Raw genomic sequence first — 19,815 nt, 5'->3', positions numbered from 1 at the left:
TTTATAGGGAGATACCACATAGAGTATTTCAGGAATTTGATATTTCAGAAACAGTCTTTGTTTAAACTTATATTTGGTAAGTTGTGTTACATTTAATCTCTGACTTTTTTTATATTTTCTGAATCCATCTTTCTTTTATATGTTTATGTAGCAGAGAATTTTGTCCATTATCAACCTAAATGCCAAGTCAGACCTATCTATACTTCCAACACATTTGAATTAACTGCAGTTAGAAGCATATTACATATATTAGTTAACAGTACAAATTATGTGATCAAAATCGAATAAGAATTTTATTATAGCTTGCAAAATTTTACTATAGGTATTTGATATAAAGCTAGATGCTATGATATTTTGAACAAAATTAACTATTTTTCCCTTAAATGTACTCAAGGTGAAGATCTGGGTAAAAACTTTAAAATATAGTTGAAATCTAAGATTTTGATTAGATACTGCATCTAGAATGCTGATTTTTGTAGACTGCAACACTTCTGTCACCTTCTCTATCAATGGGACTGTATATCCCATGAAACATTGTGAACCCTCACACTGAGCTGCCCCAATTTTTCGTGAGATGGAGCTCTGAGGCAGAGCAAGAGTCAGCAAAGGCAAAGGCACTACAGCAGTATGGACATTATTCCTTGGTTTGGGAAAAATTTTGAGTTCTCTAAACTGTGAACTCTTCAGCTGCATTTAGAATTTCCCAAGGAACCTGACATTCTGTGAAATACTTTTTCAGTTGAAATTCTGGATTTTTTTTTTTTAAGCCAACTGATATGTTCTGTATTTTTCTTCATTAAAAAAAGTGTTATAGCTCCTCTTTCAGTTAGTCGTTTCAAAAATTGGATATCATGATGAAATATCTATCACACCCCTAGAAGAGTTGTCCTAATACTTAGATATCACAATGCTTTATTTCTGTCATGTACATGTAAATTTATCAAGAGTCAACTTCCTGGACTCTTTTTTGGTATGCCCATATCTGCTAGTTCAGGATCCCATACTAGATATGTTCTTCTTGTGCAGATGCAGATAGGCTGTTGGTGGCACTCTGTATTTATGAAGTTAAATTGCCTTTCTTCACTCTGGCTCTAGAATGCAAGTTTTCTTGTAAATTTTTCTTGCAACTGTTTCTGAAGCTTTTTCCATTCATTGAACAAATAAATTAGGGATTATTTTTGGGTTATAAATATTTTCATAGTGCTCTGTCTTTATGGCAAGATTAGCTATGAAATCAATGGTTTTTAAACTCTTTCATGTAAAGGATGGGTATATGCTGGGAGTTACGAGTTTTTGAGGTTCATTTTTATGGAGATTTTTTTATAGCTTCCCGCCAATGTTTATGCTTTTCTTGATAGTTGCAGATGAGGCCAGAAAAAATAGTGTGGGTTCCCAAATCATACAGAGAATGTAAATGGAAATAAAACCTGTGATGATTGATATAAACAACTGACACATAGACTGATAGTATGAGGTATCTACTATCTCAATTCTCAAATTTGTAGCATGGTGTCCTTTAAAAATAAATCCCTTCCTGACTAATTATGCAGTTGTTATCTTTATAGACATTATAAAATTTTTTATACCTTTCTGCTAAACATGTGTCAGCAATAGTGCTGTCCTGTCAGTGGCAGCCATGCACAGAGCTAGTCATCTCGTGCTTACTTGAAGGGCTGTAAATGAAAAAATTCCAGTAATTCCAAAGAAGTTTATAATTGCTTGAGCAGATGTCAGAAGCAGCTGAGTCACCTATTCATCTATAGAATATCTTATGAGTAAACTGCCAGGTAAAAAGGGAGTTGGAAGGCATCAGTAGGTGGCAGAAAAACACTACTATTGTAGCTTTACCTGTATAACCAGAACCTGACATCTCTGCCTTTATAGTATTTTAAAGTTTTGACCTTTCTCTGTGCTGAGCTCCAGATGCCTTTACAAGACTTCTGTTTCCATATTTTCAGTTATGACAACCTTCTCCTATATTGCTGTGTTACTGTTCTCCAGATAGTTCAAATCTGTCATCAGAGGGAACTTTCCAGATGCTTTGATGTGAAGCAGACAGCTTCTCTTTATATGAGAAGGGAGGTTTGAGGGGTGGTGAAATGAGAAAGTGCTCACAACACTGAAAACCCTTCAACTGATACTGAAGTTGCTCTAGGATACTGCAACTATAATTTGGAATGGTTATTTTGCTCTTCTATGTTGTTTTTTTTTTTTTTTTGCTAGAGGTCATTTTTGTATCAGTTTGAAAAGGTGAACTCTGAGCTTAGGACTCTTGAGTCTTTGATCTGCACAGCATCATTTTGGATCCAGCAGTGCTTACTTCAAAGTACAATAGTATATGAAAGTTATGTCTGACTTCTGCGGGCTTTGGAAATTATACAACTGCATCAACTCTATGCTCCGTCTTGAGATAAGAAAACTGGCTAGATCCAAGCTAGCATATGAGGAACCAGTTCTGGTATCTATACCAGCAGTACGGTTGCTTCTTGTTCAGTCTGCCAACAAATAGTTTTAACTTTGTGTTCGCAGTTGTATCATCTTTGCTTTTGATAGGATGTGTTTTAAGTTTCACAGTGGCCACTCATATGAGAAAGAACTGGCTTGGATCAGTTATCATTCTCTTCTCAGCTCCTCTGGAGCAATTGAAAGTCATGCAAAATTAAATACAAAATATTTCTGTGGTACTTGCAAAATTCTGTAGGAGATTTGGTTTTTATAAAAGCAAGGTGATAAGGTTTCCAGAGTGATGACATTCTACAGTGTCCAATAATACATATTGTAACAACAGCTACAGTGGGTATTTGTGTTTGTGAGAACTCTTGGTGTCTCTGTATGTCTTCTAGCTGACAGGAAGACAACTCCCCCACTTTGGTAGCAGGATTCCAAAACCAGCTTTTCCCAAAACCTTTTTAGGAAACACTTCTTTGTGACTACAATGAAAGGTGCTGGCATGTTTCCCTCATGGTGAGAAGAGCATGAAGGCCTCAAGGAGGAACTGAAATGAAGTTTGTCTGAGCAGCACAAAGAATTCCAAGAAGAATAGAAAGTTCACTCACAATATTTGGATCCTATTCTATTCAAGCTCCAGACTTTGTGTTCAGCCATAGCTGATGCCTATCTTGAGCATATACACAGTAGGAAGTTTGGAAGAAAAAATTGAATTAAGGGGTATTTAGAAAATGGTTGTTTGCAATAAAATGTTTAATAGGCTATTTTAGAGTCCTTTTATTTAAGTAAGATTTAAACAACTTTTAACTTTTTCAATTTGAATAGGGTCATGGAAAGTGAATTGTAGAATATTAGATGTTTTAGCATGATAGAATAGAACCAGAGAATCGTGTAGGTTGGAAAAGACCCTGAAGTTCAACAAGTCCAACTGTAAAGTTAACACTGCCAAGTCCATTTAAATTTACAAGTTCCTTAGATTGTAAATGTTTAAATGCATCATTCCAAGATTTCTATTCTACTTCTCTGAGACTAGAAGAGTGCTTCCCAAGATAATTTGTCACAGGACATGTCCTCCTAGGAAAAGTCCACTACTGTTCTTCTTGTCAAGTGTTGGTGTCTTTTTACAGAACTTAGCAAGTAGAATCCTTTGAGGAAGATATAAATAATGAAAATTTCCTTTTATTTAAAGTGATATAATATGAATCAAATGGATTGAATACCTTAAACACCATCTTTTACACTGTACTAAAATGATTTTATATAATGCAGACCTGTGAGCAAAAATACAGTAATTGTAGAACATTTCATGTGACTATACCACAACTTTTACTTGGATGCACCTTGAATTAGACATTTATTTCCTAAAGCCTTGGAGCACATAATATTATTTACCTACATAATTTTCCTCTGTAGTCAGGCTTTGAAGTTTCAAATCAAAGTAATTTGTCTGTTCTTGTTTATAGGATACTAAAAGAAATAGTTCTTCAAAGAGCATGTATTTCTAAAGGAAATGTAAAGCACAATTTCCAAACAGAATAAATAACTTGAGGTTTAACAATGGAGGAAAAAGAGTTTTATTAATGAACTGTATTAAAAGTGCTGAATGTGCCACAAGAGCTATTGAATGTTGGTCCCAACTTAAATAAGTTATTTTAGCATCAAGTAAAAAAAAGCAGAATTTGTGAATTTCACAGATTCACAGAACATTCTGAGTTGGAAGGGACCCACAAGGATCTTTGAGTCCCAGTCTTTGACTGACAATTTAATACTGTAATTGACAACTTGCTAGTAGTGGCTGTGGAAGCTGAACCAGTAAAATGTAATTTTTATCATAATTCCTATAGATGTTTTTTAAAGAATGTGTGCTTTTGGGAATGTCTGTTTTAGAAGTAAGTCTTTAATTCAATAAATGTTTGCACATCTTTATTTCTGTGCCTAGGAAAGCACACACAGCATATGCAGTGCTCAGCAGAACTGAACCTATTATACCTATTAAATTGTATTGAAAAGTAACTGCTTTACTGTGTCCAGTCTAGGAAAGTCCTCTGCTTTCTGTATTTAATCAGATTCACTGAGTGGAAGGTGCAAGAAATCCCATCATAGACCCTATTGACTAATTTGCGTTAAGAGATATTTCTTCCTTACCTCCATTAGTATTTGGCTTAAATCCTGAATGATTTCATTAGCTATGTAAGGGCTTAATCTCTTGGAAATCCTAAGCTCTTGCCCTCATTGAAAGCTATGATAATTTGTTCTAGTTAATTTTGATTTAAATATATTGCTTTCAGTTCTACTTAACGCTCCTTGCTTTTATTTTTTTTTTAAATAATGGCGAGATGCATAAGAACGCCAGTTTTGTCTTTGTCTTATTATTTTGCATCCCTCTGCTGTTTGGTCTTAGAATCTGCTTTTAAGTAATACCATTTTTTTCAATTTGTCTATGCAGTCGACTGCAATTGTAAGTGAGGTAAAATTAAACACTTACAGAAGTTGATGCCTTTAATCCTGTTTTTTCAACGTACAGTAGTATTTGATACAGCTGTGGTTTTTGCTGTAATTATTCTTTTGACATATGAAAGACCTAGATTTATTCTGAGATGTCCTGCACCTTTTTTCCAGAGGAAAGAGAATAATTTGTAAAAGGTTGTGGAAGAAAGTGCTGCTTCAAATCTGTTTTATATTACTGCAAGTATGTAAGGAAGCTAAACAGCCTTTTTACTTTCTTTTCTAATGGAAGTACACATAATTTCTGTTACCCATTTTGTGTTGATACAGGAGGGAACATGGCATTTGTACTAACTCTAGAAAAATTCTTTTGGAATCTCTTAATGGGGCTGTGTTGCAAGGGGACATGTTATAAGCAGTTTGATACTTTTTTATCCTCTCCAAAATACTGACTGCTTGTCAATGGGGAGAATTTAGGAATGTGGAGATAGGATGGTTTCCTGTTGAAAATAAACCAAGGCATGTACTAACATTAAGCGTAAACAGGAATACATAAACAGGGATGGCTTGTGGAAACAAACAAAACAGGCAGTTTTTTCCAAGACAAAGTGGCAATGGAAGTGCTTCCAAGCTAGTTTTGTGTTCTCACAGTCAGGTTGATCGAGGAAGTGGAAAAAATTCTTCATAGTCTCTCATAGGTGTAGTGCTGCATGCTTGCTACAGTTTTACCAACTAGTTCTCTCAAGTCTTAGGATAGTTTACAAGAAATTCCCAAAAGAGACTTACAACCACCTCTGTGTTGAGGGAGGATCCCTTTAGAGCACATAACCTAAACCCAGGTATAGAAGTGTGAAGGGGACTTTCCTACTAGTTAGAGAACCTGTTTCCCAGTAGGGCCTTATCCAATTTTCACATTTGTCATTCAGCAGTCTTTTGGATGCGTGGCCACACACCCACTCCTTCATCTTTCAATGCAGATAGTCTTCGAGGTATTCATAATCTCTGCTAAAAGGGTATGGAATATCCAAGTCCTTGGAGGTTGTCCTTACTGCACCACAGCGAACATGAGCTAAGATAAGATAAGAGCGCTGAGATGGGATGCAAGGTCAGAAGCATAGAACTGCTCTCCAAAATACAGGCACTTTCCCTGAAAACTCAGGCTCTGCAGTATTTCTGAAGAATTTCTCCACCTCTGAAGATCTGCAGCAATGCTGTCTGGAGAATCATCCACCCTCCTGCAAAATCTGTGCATCCAAGCATACAGCAGTACTTAGCAAAGCCTTGCTGCTGCTGGTGTTTTAAAAACAAACAAAATAAATAGAGAACTCTTCTATAAGTAACGTACTTGGTAGGTGGTTGGAGAGGGTAAAGCAGAACAGCATTTGGCAAAGTCTTTCACGACATTGTGTTGGTAACAGGCAGATTGACAATCTGTCTTCTGCATGGGGTCTCATTAATAAATCTGTAGGTCAAACTGAAGGGAGGGCAAGTGTTGAAGTACCCAACCTGGTGAGTCTGAGTACTGAAACATCCATAGTGTAACTGTGCATACAATAATTTTCAGTTACTTCTATTCAATTTTATGTTTTAATTTTCTGAAAATTTCTAAGCAATGCTTTACATATATTCTTTGTTTTCTTAAATATGGTAAAGATACCTAGATACCTGAAGGTGCATAGAAAAAGGCGTTTAAGGAGAAAATAGTTCTTGAAAAGTTAGAGCTTGGTTACCAGATAAGTAACCAAGTTCATAACCGGTAATTGTAAAATGCTTCATTTTAACTATAAGCACTGTACATGCAGTAGAGCACTTTTTATATGTTAAAAGGTTTTAACTAGAGAATGGTTGTTGATAAATGCTATACATGCATTTGCAGTATGAGTGCCAACCTGGCACTCATTTTTCCAAAATTCCCAGCAAAGAATTTTCTCTTGAAATTCATTTTCAGCCATATCCAAATAATACTTTCTTTGTGGGTGTACTTGAGTTTCTCTGATCAAGCAGGAATAAGTATCCTTTAGTTAAATTATGTCTCAAAACGAAGTTCCTGTTGCTTTTCAGTTGCAAAATGTGCAAAATAAATTTGTTATTTGTTATAAGAAGATTCTAACTATATATTATCTGTGGAATACATTATAAATTGGTATTCTAATAGCTGTAAATCTCCTAGTAATTAATAACTGACTAGCATGAAAAAATTCCTATAGAATATATAGCCTTAGAGTGGTCTCCTAAATGATTCATAGAATATGGAAAATACATATTTTAAGAGAGCTTTAATGGGTTGTTCTATGGAAGTATTCCTTCATCTTGCTCTTTCAAGAGAATAAATTCAACTGTTCAAAGAAAAGCAAGTAATATTTGTAAGCAGTCTTTGAATGCACACACCAGTGAATGGGTCTGGTAACAATTTTAACAGACTTGTGATGAATGTGAAGATTATATGCTGAATCTCAGATTCGCACTTTTAACACTAGAACTCTTCCTTAACTTTCCCTTCTTCTCTTGGTAGGACTGGCAGAGATATCCCAGATCCTTGGTTGCAGTGAGAATTTTTAAAACCTGAAGCTACTTTCTATAGAGATGTTCTTTAATTATTCAGTTACACATTATTTGGTTTGGGGTTTTTTTTTTTTTTTTTTTTTTTGAATGTTCAGTAGCAAATGCTTTCCTTTGTCAGAATACATGTCGTGTTTGTTGAAGTTATAGAAATTTCTTACATAATTCTGGGAAAGAGCAAACTGTAAGCTTCACAACTGTACTTGTGCCCTAACTTCTAAAATACCACAGAGATGGAGACTAAAAATAACTGTATTTTGTTATTGCTGCTTTACTTGGTGTTTTGAAAAATTGCTGTTGACAACCTTTTAATACAAGACAACCAACTGGGCACTTGCACTCAGATAAGGCCTTATCTACTCACAAGACTTTTGCTCCTGTGAACATTCAGAATGCAGAGTTAATAAATTATTAAAGGAGGACACTTTCTGGCTTATATATATTTTAACCACATTATTACAGTTGCAAAAAGTTTTTATTTCTGGTGATGTGTCAGTCACTAAAATGTTGACCTTAAATTTTGTATTTTAACCTAAATTTGTAAAGCTGGAAGACTATAAATATCCTCCTATTTAAAATAAATAATGAACCTGGGTCATGGGAAGCAGAGATAAGGCTTTTCTTGTTATGTACAAACACAAAAATAGCTTCAGACTTGTAATTTCAAATCTGAGACTTCTGCTGAAATGTTGAAAACTATTTGGCAGTCCTTGTAGTTGTTAGGAGACTCATAAATGTCATGGGTAGCTCCTATTTTGTAATTACAGTGAAAAAAAAAAAGCAAACTTGAGATTTCAAGGCCACAGTCTAGACAGACTTGACTTCAAGAGTGAGGACAAAACTTTCCAGATCAAAGTACCCATATAATATGCATGCCATCATTATATTAGAGCATTGCCCCCATTCCTCACTGGGATGGAGTACAGCTTGCTCTCCCTCTGGCTCTAGATCCTCCAAAAAGGTTTTCACAATCAGTGCTTTATTCCTAAATGGAATGAAAGCTAAGAGGCCTCACAATTTCATTTTCTGACTTCAGACAAATTAAATTCTAAGCAAGCATATTAATTTTTGGGACTCTAGCCATAATCACAGCCTTGTTACAAATATGAAATGTGCGAAGTGTTAGGAAGAAATAGAACTTCTTCTAGTAAGCAGCAGCTATCAGAAGTTCAAAACAATCAAAAATATTTGTGCTAGGACACATCATGTGATTTTATGCAGCCTGCAGCATGACTGAGCCTTCACAGCTATTGTAAATAACACAAGTGCTTGTAGCTCTTGACAAGAGGCTATTCCCACATCTCCTAAATGATTTCTAGTATTAGAAATCTGAGATTGTCAGTATTAATGGTTGCTTTTTTGTATGAGAACAAAATGAATGCACCCACTGGCTCTTGAACTACTCAAGTTCTTTTGTTCTTTATTTCTTTGTTACAGCTGTGTACTAGACTCATTGTTGAAGTGTACAATACTTAGCATATGCTGGGGCTGCACTTAGTTTTAAAGCCCCTTCCTGCATGATTTCCTTCCTATTTTTTTTTTCAATTGTGAAGTCTGAGTGTTCTTGAAGCTTATGATATGTCACAGAAAACAAGGGGGGAGGGAGAGAAAGAAGTCCTTACAGCTTCAGCCCATACACAGGGCAAGACAGTTTACATATTTTTTTAAAAAAACATAATACAAAGCATAATACACTCTGGAGCCTTCTTACTCAAAACTAGTTTTATTTTAAAAAATAAGTTGAATGCATAGCACTCACAAAGATTCCATTGTTTTGGACATTTTGCATTTAGAAGCACCATTCTTATTTATGCCATAAAAAACACATTTTGGTTCTAATAGTAAGAACAGTGTATTTTTAATGTACACTGATAAAGCCCTTTTAAATAATATAGATTGAAACTGTTCAGTGTACATTTTCTGTCATCATGATGCAGCTGTAGTGTCAGAAAAAAACTCAGACTAAGTAATAAATTAAAAACGAACAGCATGTAGTGTATCTTTTTACAATTGACCTAATGTCTTAAAATAGTCAAATTAAAAATACCCTATTAAATGTAAATCTGTGGTATTAACTAACTGAATAAGCCCCCCACCCATTATAATTCCAGTGTTAAGTATTAGTTAAATTTTTATATATCAAATGCCTATGGGATAAATTTACTAATACCCCCAAAAAGAAGAACCTATACTGCTGTGTCACAAAAAAAGATGACAAGTTAGCTGATGGAAAGATTTTACAGAAGAAAAATGCTACAGGCATCTGCTGTTATTTCAAGTCATGGTCTATTACAAGACTGTACATTCATAGCATCAGAGGTAGTTAGAGCACTGAGGACTTGGATACAGCATTGCAACAAAATGAAACCAGCAGAAAGAAGTCCATTTCCCTCTAAAATGGGTAACAGTGCCGAGTAAAAAGCATGGCATCTTATGAGGTGGAAAGTCTCTACTTAACACTACTCTCAGACATGGGGAAATATTTATTCAGAGATGAAGAGAGGAGAGGAAAAGAACCCAAACCAACTTGCATTTTAATGAGGAATTGATCACACTATGCCTATTTCAAAGTTGATTCTCTAGGATAAAAGGGAGTCATCTTTTCCATTCACCCTCCTGTTCTTGACCTGCACATCTATGCCACAAAAGCCCACAACAAAAACTGGGATTTAAAAGACAAAACAAAGAGAAAGAGGATTTCTTCTCCTAAACAATAAATAGGTTTTTGTAGCATGTTATAATTTAGCCCCAGGAACACAGCTGTCTTCCCTCCATTCTGAACATTATGGTGATAAAGCCTTCATCTTCATATTGATAATGTAACTTAATTGCCCCTGCAACAGTTTCTGTAAGAGCCACAATAATTCAGTGTCATTCGATGGTACACTATTTTAAGTGCTGCCACTAAGACAGGGGGGAAGATGGTAAAAGAACAATGAAACAACCAAAAAAAAAGCCTTAAGCCCATATACTATAAAGATATTTTAAAGTAGTAAGAATCCTGCCATTCATACCACTTCCTCCCGTATTCTAGCACAGGAGGAAGTCTGATATCGTCTTGTATTTAAAAAACAAAAAAACAAAACAAAACAAAACAAACCACCCCAACAAACACACAAAAAACCCCAAAAACCATCTCCATTAATATCTCTACCATAGCTTCCATCCAAGAGGCGGATGAATGAAGCTTTCTACCCTCAGACTATCCACTCCACAGGAGATAGTGTAATTCCATAGAGTTATGTAATTAGCACCTTACTTGTGATGAAGCAGATCACTCTGCAAAATATTTCTGATCCACCCATTTGGAAGAGCAAATCTCTGTATCTTGTTCTAGAACTCCCAAATAGTAGAAGAAAAAGTTGCCCCTTTATTACCTGAGAGTTTCTCTCCACTATAAGCCTGACAGAACTGCATTTCTGTCAGCATTGAACTGTACTTTTTCTGTAGGGATGATACTGTCAGTACAATTGGAGGATGCTTTCTGTTGGTTAATAATATTCATGTGTTTGTGTGTGTGTGTATACAGAGGAATCACAGCACTGTAGTAGTTCTGGTACAGTACAAGTTCAGCTGAAACTTTCTTTTCTTCAATTACCACACTGCTGGGCAGTAGTTCACATCTACATTCTGTGAACTCTAACATATCCCTTTGGTACTCTGCATAGATGCCCTGAAGAAAAGCCACTCCACTTGCTATAGTCTCTTCCCTCTCTGCCTTCCTTCCCCGAGTTATACCCAAATAGTGTACAAACCAGCAGCACAGAGTAATGAGTAGAAAAGTCCCTGAGTTAGTATGAAAGAGTTACTTTAAACACAAAAAAGATAGGGAGGATAAAAGAGGCAAAAATATATTGTCTGTCCTGTAAAGTACAAAACTTAAAAAACTAGCCAAAATACCAGTTAATTCACATGCCTTAGCCTAAAGCAAATAACCAATACAAGTGGTGAAAAAGGGGCAAGAGTATGGAGTTAGCCACATGAGAATTGTTTCTTCCTGTGATCTCCATGTACCTGTAGAAGTCTGGCATTCAGTGGATTCTTAAGTTTCGGTCAGTACAAAGTAAGTGTTAATACTGTACGGTGGTATGACAAATGTCTTCAAAATAATACTGCATATCTCCTTCATTAAAAGGTGAGTCTGTAGTTAGTTCACAGCAGTTTTTCTTTTGAGTAGTATTTCATCAACACACATTAGAAGCAGAATATTCTGAGTGTCAGAGTAAGAACTTATTATCCCCAAGCATACAAATTCTTTTTTTAGAGGATGGCCTGTGTGCTAATTTTTTGCAGTCTGTTATTTGAGCTGTGGTACTGGTTGCCAATCCAGCTGCTTTTTTTCTGGGAAGACACCTTTTTTTATTCAATTTTTTGCCCTCAAACTTTTTTGAGGTTTAACAAAAAAATGAAACCATTTGCCACACAACTCTCCGCCCTGAACAAAGAAGCACAAAACCATTTTGTACTTATCACCTCTCAAAGCAGGGAGTAATACAGGAATATCGTCCATTCACTTGGTATGTCCGGTTGTAGGAGACACTTATGCACGGCTTCACTTCCAGCGGCACAGCCAGCGACATGGCAGCACCGGTCTGTACGTGGCCTCGAGCCTGAGCACTGGTCTGTAAGGCAGCAGGGCAAGTCTGGAGTGGGTAAGAGGCTGTGTGAGTGGATGATAGTATCTGCTGGCAGCTTTGCTGCTGTGATGCTGGGTGGTGGTACTGTAACGAAGACTGATGAGCCTGGAGATACTGTGGTACGTGCTGCTGAGCATTGGCCTGCTGGGCACTTGGAGCTGGGGGCTGAAATACAGCGTGTTGGGCAGACTGAGCCTGTTGTCCTTTCTGCTTGTTTGCTTCCTTCACGTCATTATCATGCGCACTAAAACAAATTGAAAAGACAAAATGCATCAAAATAGATATTAATATAATTTAAACTCTTTTGAGTTAACATTTAAGAGCACTCTAAAAATGCTGCAGATATCGGACAGCTTCCAAAGCTTTAGAAAAAATAAAATAGTTTTAGCTACCATTTACAATCACCTAAGGTTTCAAAATTCGGTTAGGGTACAGTCTCTCTTTTTGGCATTTCACTTCATTGCATAGCAATAAAAAACACAGACAAAAGCCAAGTACAATACATGTAATACAGCGGGACCTAGAATTACAGTGAAATAGAGTTTGCTACTGTACTTTATTAGCCCAATAAATTGCCAGATTAGCAGAACCTGAACTTGCTGCTTCTACTGCATTTAAGTTAAACAGAGCATAAGGTTTCTAAAGACAAGATACCAGAAATGTTTGTAGTATCTACATTACAGTACTTAAAAATCGTATGTATATTCATACAGGATCCTGTTCTGGAGAGCAGAAACACTTTTTTTCTTCCTCTCACCTTTTTTCTAGCCTATTCAGTACAGCTCACCTGAATTCCCTTTGATTTACACCTGTCTGAATGTATCTAGACACACTCTCTTCCTCAATTCTATGCAATTCTATGTTAAGCAGATGCCACCTACACTTTTCATTGCTAACTTTTTGATGGTGCCCTCCCTCTGTTCCAGAGCAATACTGAAAACACTTCTGCAACAGAACTTGCATGCTTTAGGTACTACTCCTTTCATTATCCACATTGGTGAAGCCAACAGAGGCTATATCAGGGGTGAAAATGTCACATTTCTAAGGCTGCTGTGGTTCTTCCAGATACAGCTGTGCTTCTACTGATCACAATTATGTTTAGACTTGGATAAGAGCAAATTTCTGTAGAGAGAAAGCAGACTGTAACATGTAACATGCCTTCCCAGGAAGGTTCACTTGGCATTCATTGGCATTTTTATCTCATGTCAGCTATAGTGCAAAAATGGATACAGCAAAAATAAATACAAACTCCTGGTCATTTCCTCCTGCCAAAGCTGGTCACTCAATGGTCTGCACATTTGATCCATCATCTGTTTGGAGCATGCCTTGAACTTCCAAGGCATACAGTCTTCTCTATGAAAGCTCCTATGTCTTTGGTACTCTTCACTATCTCTTTGCTCTCTGAGCAAGCTAGAGAGATTGGGAACAAGCTATTTAAGATGCTCAAAGCACATGTTCAGTGGAAGTGCAAGGCAGAAGTTTATTTGTTGAAAGAACAGGAAAGAGATTAGATCTGATAAAGATTTCTCTTTTGAAAAGAGCAAAACAGTTATTTCCTAACAATATGTATCTACCAAACTTATGTGTGCCCTAATACATCAGTATTTTTAGAACAGAGGAATGGAAATTTATGAAGAAATGTAATTGCACTGTTGGCAGCAGTTAAGCATAACAACAGATGCAGAAATGGGCTTAAGAAAAGCCACTGCTGTTAACTCACATTAAGAGTCGCTCAATACATGGCACCAGGAAGTCCCAGGAGTAGGCAGTCAGGTGATGCAGCCGGGTAGGCCACGTGGGTGAGAGACGCAAGATAATCCTTGAAGAAGCTACACATGCAGTAGCAACTAGAGAAGGGGCATAATTTAAAAATTCATGATCTAGAAGGAAGGAATGAGAAAAAGATTCATTTAAGTTCGACACTGTCTGTCAAGACAACAAAGAAGTCATTATCTGAAATCTGTAACTCACCTTGCAATGATACTTCCAGAAAGTAATCGGCATATTTTGCCATATATAACTTAGTCTTCTCTAAGCAAACCATTGGCCAGCCATCATGAAGATCAGTCTCATGGACAGCAATAGAAAGATAATAGTCGATGAAATGAGCAGCAGTTGGGAGGCACAAATTCCACTGAAATGTTTCTAGCAACAACAACTCCATATGAAGCAAATTCTGTTTTGTTAGTACCAAATTCATGTTAGTCATACAACCCAAGCTGTTCAACTGTTCAAGTTTGGGAACACTGTCTTCCTTTTCTTCAAATTTACCTTCAGATGAACAGAAAGAGGAGGGAAAAAAAGGTTCAGCACAAATGAACTATAAAATTGATTGTAGCTAATGTCTTGTTGGTCATATTTCAATTCTACTATGTCAAACAAGCTTGAGACTTTCCTGCAGATGCAAAGCTCAAAAGGAATATGTCACTAGAGACAAAAAGGGGTATGTACTAAAACGGGCTAAATTTCAGCAGATAATGTCAAACACTGTCTAGGATATTGTGCAGTGCCATGTTTCCTGTTGGTTTTCCCATGCTGGCACACAGAAGCCAGCTGCCAAGAACAGAATATTAGGACATCACTGACATTGCATATGCAAGTTTTTGTCACCAAATTATTGTATAATGTGTCTCCATCATCAATGAAATACCACTTTGATGTGACCTGGCAAACACACCACAAGAGCATTTGGCTTTAATCACCCTCCAGCCCCCACACACCCTTTTTGTGTCTAAAACTCATTAGAGCATAGCTAGAGCTCCAGCCAACCTGACTGCTTTTAATGCCTGCTATGGTAGGTGCAGTTTTACATTTGAGATCTGGCAAACAAGTGGATTTCAGCAACATGAAAACCCCCTCTGCCACATACACTGTTTCCACCTTCCTTGGACTTCTAACTTGTCAGGCCTGTATGTTTTTAGCCTAAAGCAAAATTGTGTATGTAGAAAACCCATTAATAAGAGAAACAAGTGCCACATTTCCATACAGTTTGACATATGGTTGTGCTATTTCAATTTCATTGCAAATTCTTTCCATCTTACACTCTCTATTCAGTACTACATGATAGGTTGTAAATGCACATTCTTTGAGTTTTGCAGGACTGAACATACGTGAACATTTACTTTTTTCAACAGTGGAGGTACTTAGGACTTAATCCAATACCACTGCCAGGCTGTTAGTTTTTGTTTCCCATACACCAGTAATTACAGAAATAAAAACTTCAGGAGTCACATAATAATTTCTCCTATTACTTCTTTAACCTTATCAGGTATATCGCAATGTCATAACTTACTACACCACTGACTAAACTGCTTGTTTAAGCCACATAGGGCAGAAGTTTAAAACAGCATTTTGGTTCTCTCTGAACCAATCCATACACTGCTTCTCAGAAGAGTGAGTACCCGAGGCCTTCAGATCTCTACTTGCAGCTTGCCATGAAAGATAGCAGTGGTTCATTTAAAAGAAAAAAAATTAAAATCCTCTTCAGAACATGAATTTAATTTGAAAATCCGGCATTAGTTCAAAGCCAATCCATTTTCCTAAATGGATTACAGTGGTTTCTGAGGCAACGTTTTCATACTCAGCACAACATCCTTTGCCAAGAGAAGATTACTGGCTGGTGGCACCTAGTCAAAGTCTGCCCTCAGAAGAATCTGAAACAACCCTTTTCTGGTTTAACTGTTCTACTAAATAGCTGTATTAGTGGACACCGGATGCAGTGAAAAGATGAAAACTGTCCAACACCACAGCACTCCAGTTTTGTAGCAAAGCAGGCCTAGAGCCCTTATTGGAGAGAATGAGAATAGATTCAGAGAAACAGATCAACATAAACTGAACCAACAGTTAGTTCTGCTGCCAGGACCAGTTTCTCTGCATCTATTGGTTTAAGAACAAGTGCCAGCAGGTTTCCCAGCAATCTGCACCCATATTTTTTCAGGGATATTGAAAAGGGGTTTCAACAAATGTTGAAACATGGATACACACCACAAGAATCTAGCTGAGGTCAATATAAGCAGCACTGTTCATAATGAGTGTTTGTAATTAATTCTATCTTCATGGATGTATTTTACCTATATTACATTTTGTATGTGACAATACATGATTTATGTTAGCCTTAACTTGCTTAAATAACATTGCAATTTACAAAATCTGGAGTATTCCAGAACTACACAGCACCATCAGCAGAATGCAGTGCAGTCTACACATAGTTTATTTAATTTCTTTCTTTATCACGGATACGCAAATTTCTAATTTCCAGCACAGGACCTACCTATTTTGAGATACTCCTAGAAAGACAGTCTTTCTGTTCCTACAACACAGGTCTTAAAGTTCACATTAGAATAACTTGTTTCCAAGTATAAACATTAGTTTTTAATCACCATTTGTTTTTTTTCCTACCTCAGTTCCATCAGAGTGATCCACCTCAGTGCCAACAGAAATCAAAACAAACCTAAAGAAATGCTCTACCTATTGGGCCAAACTGATACATGCTGCTCCTCTTTTATAACTACTTTGTTTCCCCCACCTGCTCTATCCCACCAAGACACACCTTGCATTTGGCAGTAAAATCTATGAATCTAGTTCAAGTTTGGTGCCACATACTTACTTGCTAGAAGTAAACAGGAAAGAGCCACCACATGCAGTTGCTGTGTGGATATGTCATAGCGGTCCATGAAGAGGTCCAGCAGATACACAGCCAGATGTCGCGCAGCAGGACAGAGTCTGAACCTGTTGCTCACAATGGCAATCAGGTCTGCAAAGTATCTTCTCAAGTGTAACTGGGGAGACTGGCCTTTGTAAGACGGCAGCTTCAGCTCCTAGATGGACAGCAGCAAGTAATTTTATTAAAACAGTAAGTTTGAAGTGGTATCAGATTAATACAGCTGATATTTTAATATTTATAATGGAAATTTAAAAGGATTTCTTCCTTCTTCCTTCTGTTCCCACCATTTCAGAATCCCTTTTCAGTGAACAAAATCCATTTGTTGTATTACAGAACAACTAAAAAATACTTTGTTTCTGCACAACATTAACAACTTAAAATTTAACATCTTTCAATTGGGCAATCCCCCAGGGTGACTTCAGCTTTTACCATGTCTGTTGTATTACCTCTGCTGCAAAGGCTGTACAGCAAGGGCATGCAAGTATTCCTCAGCTGCTTCAATGCAAAGTTCAACAGTTTAACTCAACCCGTCTCTTGCTACACCTCAATCTGAGCAACCAGACTTTGTACTTAAGTGTTTGCATGTTCTAGAGCTGTCAAATCTCCTGCTGATGCCTTCAGGAAAAGGCCACTGACAGGCAGCTGAACCTTAGGAAGAGGAATGGGGTGTACATGAACCAACATTTGCTTCATGTGTACGTTAAAACACTGACACAATCTAATTGATGTCACACTGACACTGATTACAGTGTGCTGTAAGGCAGTTAGTTAAGATCACACGGTCCCATCAAAACAAAAGTCCTATGAACACCACATTGGAGAAAAATCTGTACTGTGATCTATCTTGAATATAAAATTTGGACTGGTAGGAAAAAAAACCCACCTCCTCCAGGCTCCTGCCTAGTAGCCAGTACCTCCTCTTGTATGCAGCGGAACAGCAGTGCTGTCCTCTGTTATCATGAATAAATTTATAAGATAGACCGTGCACCCACATGCTGCGTTAAAGCAGGATTTTGAGTACAATTACATTTCCAGCGAAAATTAACTTGATTAATTTAACTTAATGACATCAAGTTGGAATAGAGTCACACAAATTTTTCCACGTTTTAATGTAAACTCATATTGTTTGAAACAATCTATTGAAGTGATAAAAACCCCACAAACAAACTTCTCACCTACTAAGCTTCATAATTCACCTTTCACAGCACTAACTTAGCTTTAGTAAAGATAACTTTGGTAGCAAATGAATGATCCTGTCCTTCCCTTATTTCCCTCTATCACTGAAAAAGAGTAAAGCAGTCACGACTCCGGGAAAAGTAATCTGCTCATCGAGTAACATCAGGCAGCAAAAGCACATTTTTAGTAGGTTCAGTCACTGTAAACTGATTTTCAACCCGGGTGTTAAGATGCGCTTTATGAAAATAGTCCCGAAGAGCAACTCTGAGTCAGTCGAAGCAACTTCTAAGCAATTGCCTAAATCCTCTACTATTCTTCATGCACTCAGGGCTTCTTTCACTAGGTTTTTGTTTGCGTGGTCAGGTATTTTTGTTGCAATAACACCACAATGCTTTCTGCCGAGTTTAAACCCGGACCCACGCAAACGTCCCAAGAGCAGCACCGGGCGCACCGTGAGTCCTTCAGAGTGCAGCGGGAGCACAGTCCGGCTGCTCCGATCAGCTGTCACGCCCGCGGACACTCGGCCCCAACACCCACGGAGGGAAGACACAGTGAGTCCCAAGTTTACAAAAGCCAACTCCGCCGAGCCCCGGCGGCCGAACGGGGCCGCCCCACACACGGTCTCCACCCGCTGCCCGCGCGGCGGCTCCGATGGCCGGAGCCTCACAAAGGCGCCGGGGCCGCCCCCCAGCCTAGCTCCCCCCCGGCTACCTTGTATCGAAGCGCTTGGTGGATGTCGGCCGCCAGCTGTCCTGTCCACCACTGCGCCTCCAGCTCCATCGGCGGCGCGGCGCGGCACCCGGGCCCGGGCACCGGGGAGGAAGCAGCACTCGCTGAGGGCGGGACGGGCAGCGCCACCCTCGCCCCTTTCTGGCTCGCCCGCGGTTAACCACGATCAGCTGCCGCGGGGCGCCCCCAGCCCCCCGGCCCAGCTGGCCGCCATGCGGGGCACAAGTGCGGCTCGTTAAGCCGCCCCCTCCCGCCGCGGGGCACGGCCGGGCGAGGGGGTCGCGGAATTGGTGGCGGCCGCGGGGGAGGCGGCGGGGCGCGGCCCGGGACACCCGAGCGCGGCGCGGCGGCCCCGGGGCTCCGCCGCCATCACGCGGCGCCGCGCGCCGCGCCCATTGTTAAAGGGCCGCGCGTGTACAAAGCCGGGCAGCGCCCGCACGCGCCTGCCCGCCCGCCAATCGCTGGCCGCCTTACAGCGCGGCCCCCCCGGGCGCCAATCGCCGGCCGCTTTACAGCGCGGCCCGGGCACCAATCAGCGCGCGGCGGTCGCGGGCCGGAGGCGGGGGCTCTGGGCCCGAGGAAGGTGCCGGCGGGGCGGCCCGGCCGGGCGCCCTCAGTGGGCAGCTCTGTGGGGCCTCCGCGCTGCCCGGCGGGAGAGCCGGCGCAGCGGGGCTCACTCGGCCGCAGCACAGCGGTCTTTGGGCCCCCATGAGCGCCGGGTAGCACCTTTTCTTTTTCCCCCCGTCTTCTTTTCTTCCCCCTCCCCTCATTTCCCCCGGCTCTTTCCCAGTGGGCTCAGCTGTGAGGTTTCAGCACGTGGCGCTGGCAGCGCGTCGCTCAGCTCTTGCCCTGCAGGCGCGTTGTTCTGGTAGCAGTGCGGGGCGTACACGCCTCCTCGGAGCTTTGAAACTCCAGTATTGGATTGATTTGGTTCCCTGCTGGTTAAATCCCGGGAGAAGGTTTGCAGGAGCACGCATCCTGCCTTTCAATAGCCTGTGCCGCTCAGCTGAGCGGAGGGCTCCGTGTCCTGGCAGCTGGTGACTGAGAGCTCTCACTCGTGCCCCTGGTTCAGCAGGAGGTGCTCTGCGCTTGCTCTGTGTTCATAGAGCCTTTTCCTTGGTGCTTTATACTCCCCGGTAACCCCCCGCTATGGACACC

General features: G+C 39.5%; 1 protein-coding gene across 1 annotated transcript; it reads right to left on the bottom strand.

Moving 5' to 3' along the window:
* Window positions 1-9,155: 9,155 nt before the first annotated feature.
* Window positions 9,156-18,970, bottom strand: CCNJ (cyclin J). The gene is made up of 5 exons (XM_039554271.1): window positions 18,640-18,970; window positions 16,696-16,906; window positions 14,061-14,360; window positions 13,810-13,969; window positions 9,156-12,333 (listed from the first exon to the last, which is right to left on the bottom strand). The coding sequence occupies exons 1-5, from the start codon at window positions 18,706-18,708 to the stop codon at window positions 11,922-11,924; spliced, it is 1,152 nt and encodes a 383-aa protein (XP_039410205.1). The 5' UTR covers window positions 18,709-18,970; the 3' UTR covers window positions 9,156-11,921.
* Between the last annotated feature and the right edge of the window lie 845 nt (window positions 18,971-19,815).

This window comes from Corvus cornix, chromosome 6 (assembly GCF_000738735.6).
Source record: "Corvus cornix cornix isolate S_Up_H32 chromosome 6, ASM73873v5, whole genome shotgun sequence".
Classification (NCBI taxonomy): domain Eukaryota; kingdom Metazoa; phylum Chordata; class Aves; order Passeriformes; family Corvidae; genus Corvus; species Corvus cornix.
Note: the sequence above shows the minus strand (reverse complement) of the source record. Positions and strands in the feature narration are given on the sequence as shown.

Coding starts and splice junctions, on each gene's coding strand:
- CCNJ (XM_039554271.1), bottom strand. CDS start 18,708: ATGGAGCTGGAGGCGCAGTGGTGGACAGGACAGCTGGCGGCCGACATC. Junction 16,907..18,639: donor ACCAAGCGCTTCGATACAAG/GTAGCCGGGGGG, acceptor CTGTCCATCTAG/GAGCTGAAGCTGCCGTCTTA. Junction 13,970..14,060: donor TCTGGAAGTATCATTGCAAG/GTGAGTTACAGA, acceptor CCTTCCTTCTAG/ATCATGAATTTTTAAATTAT.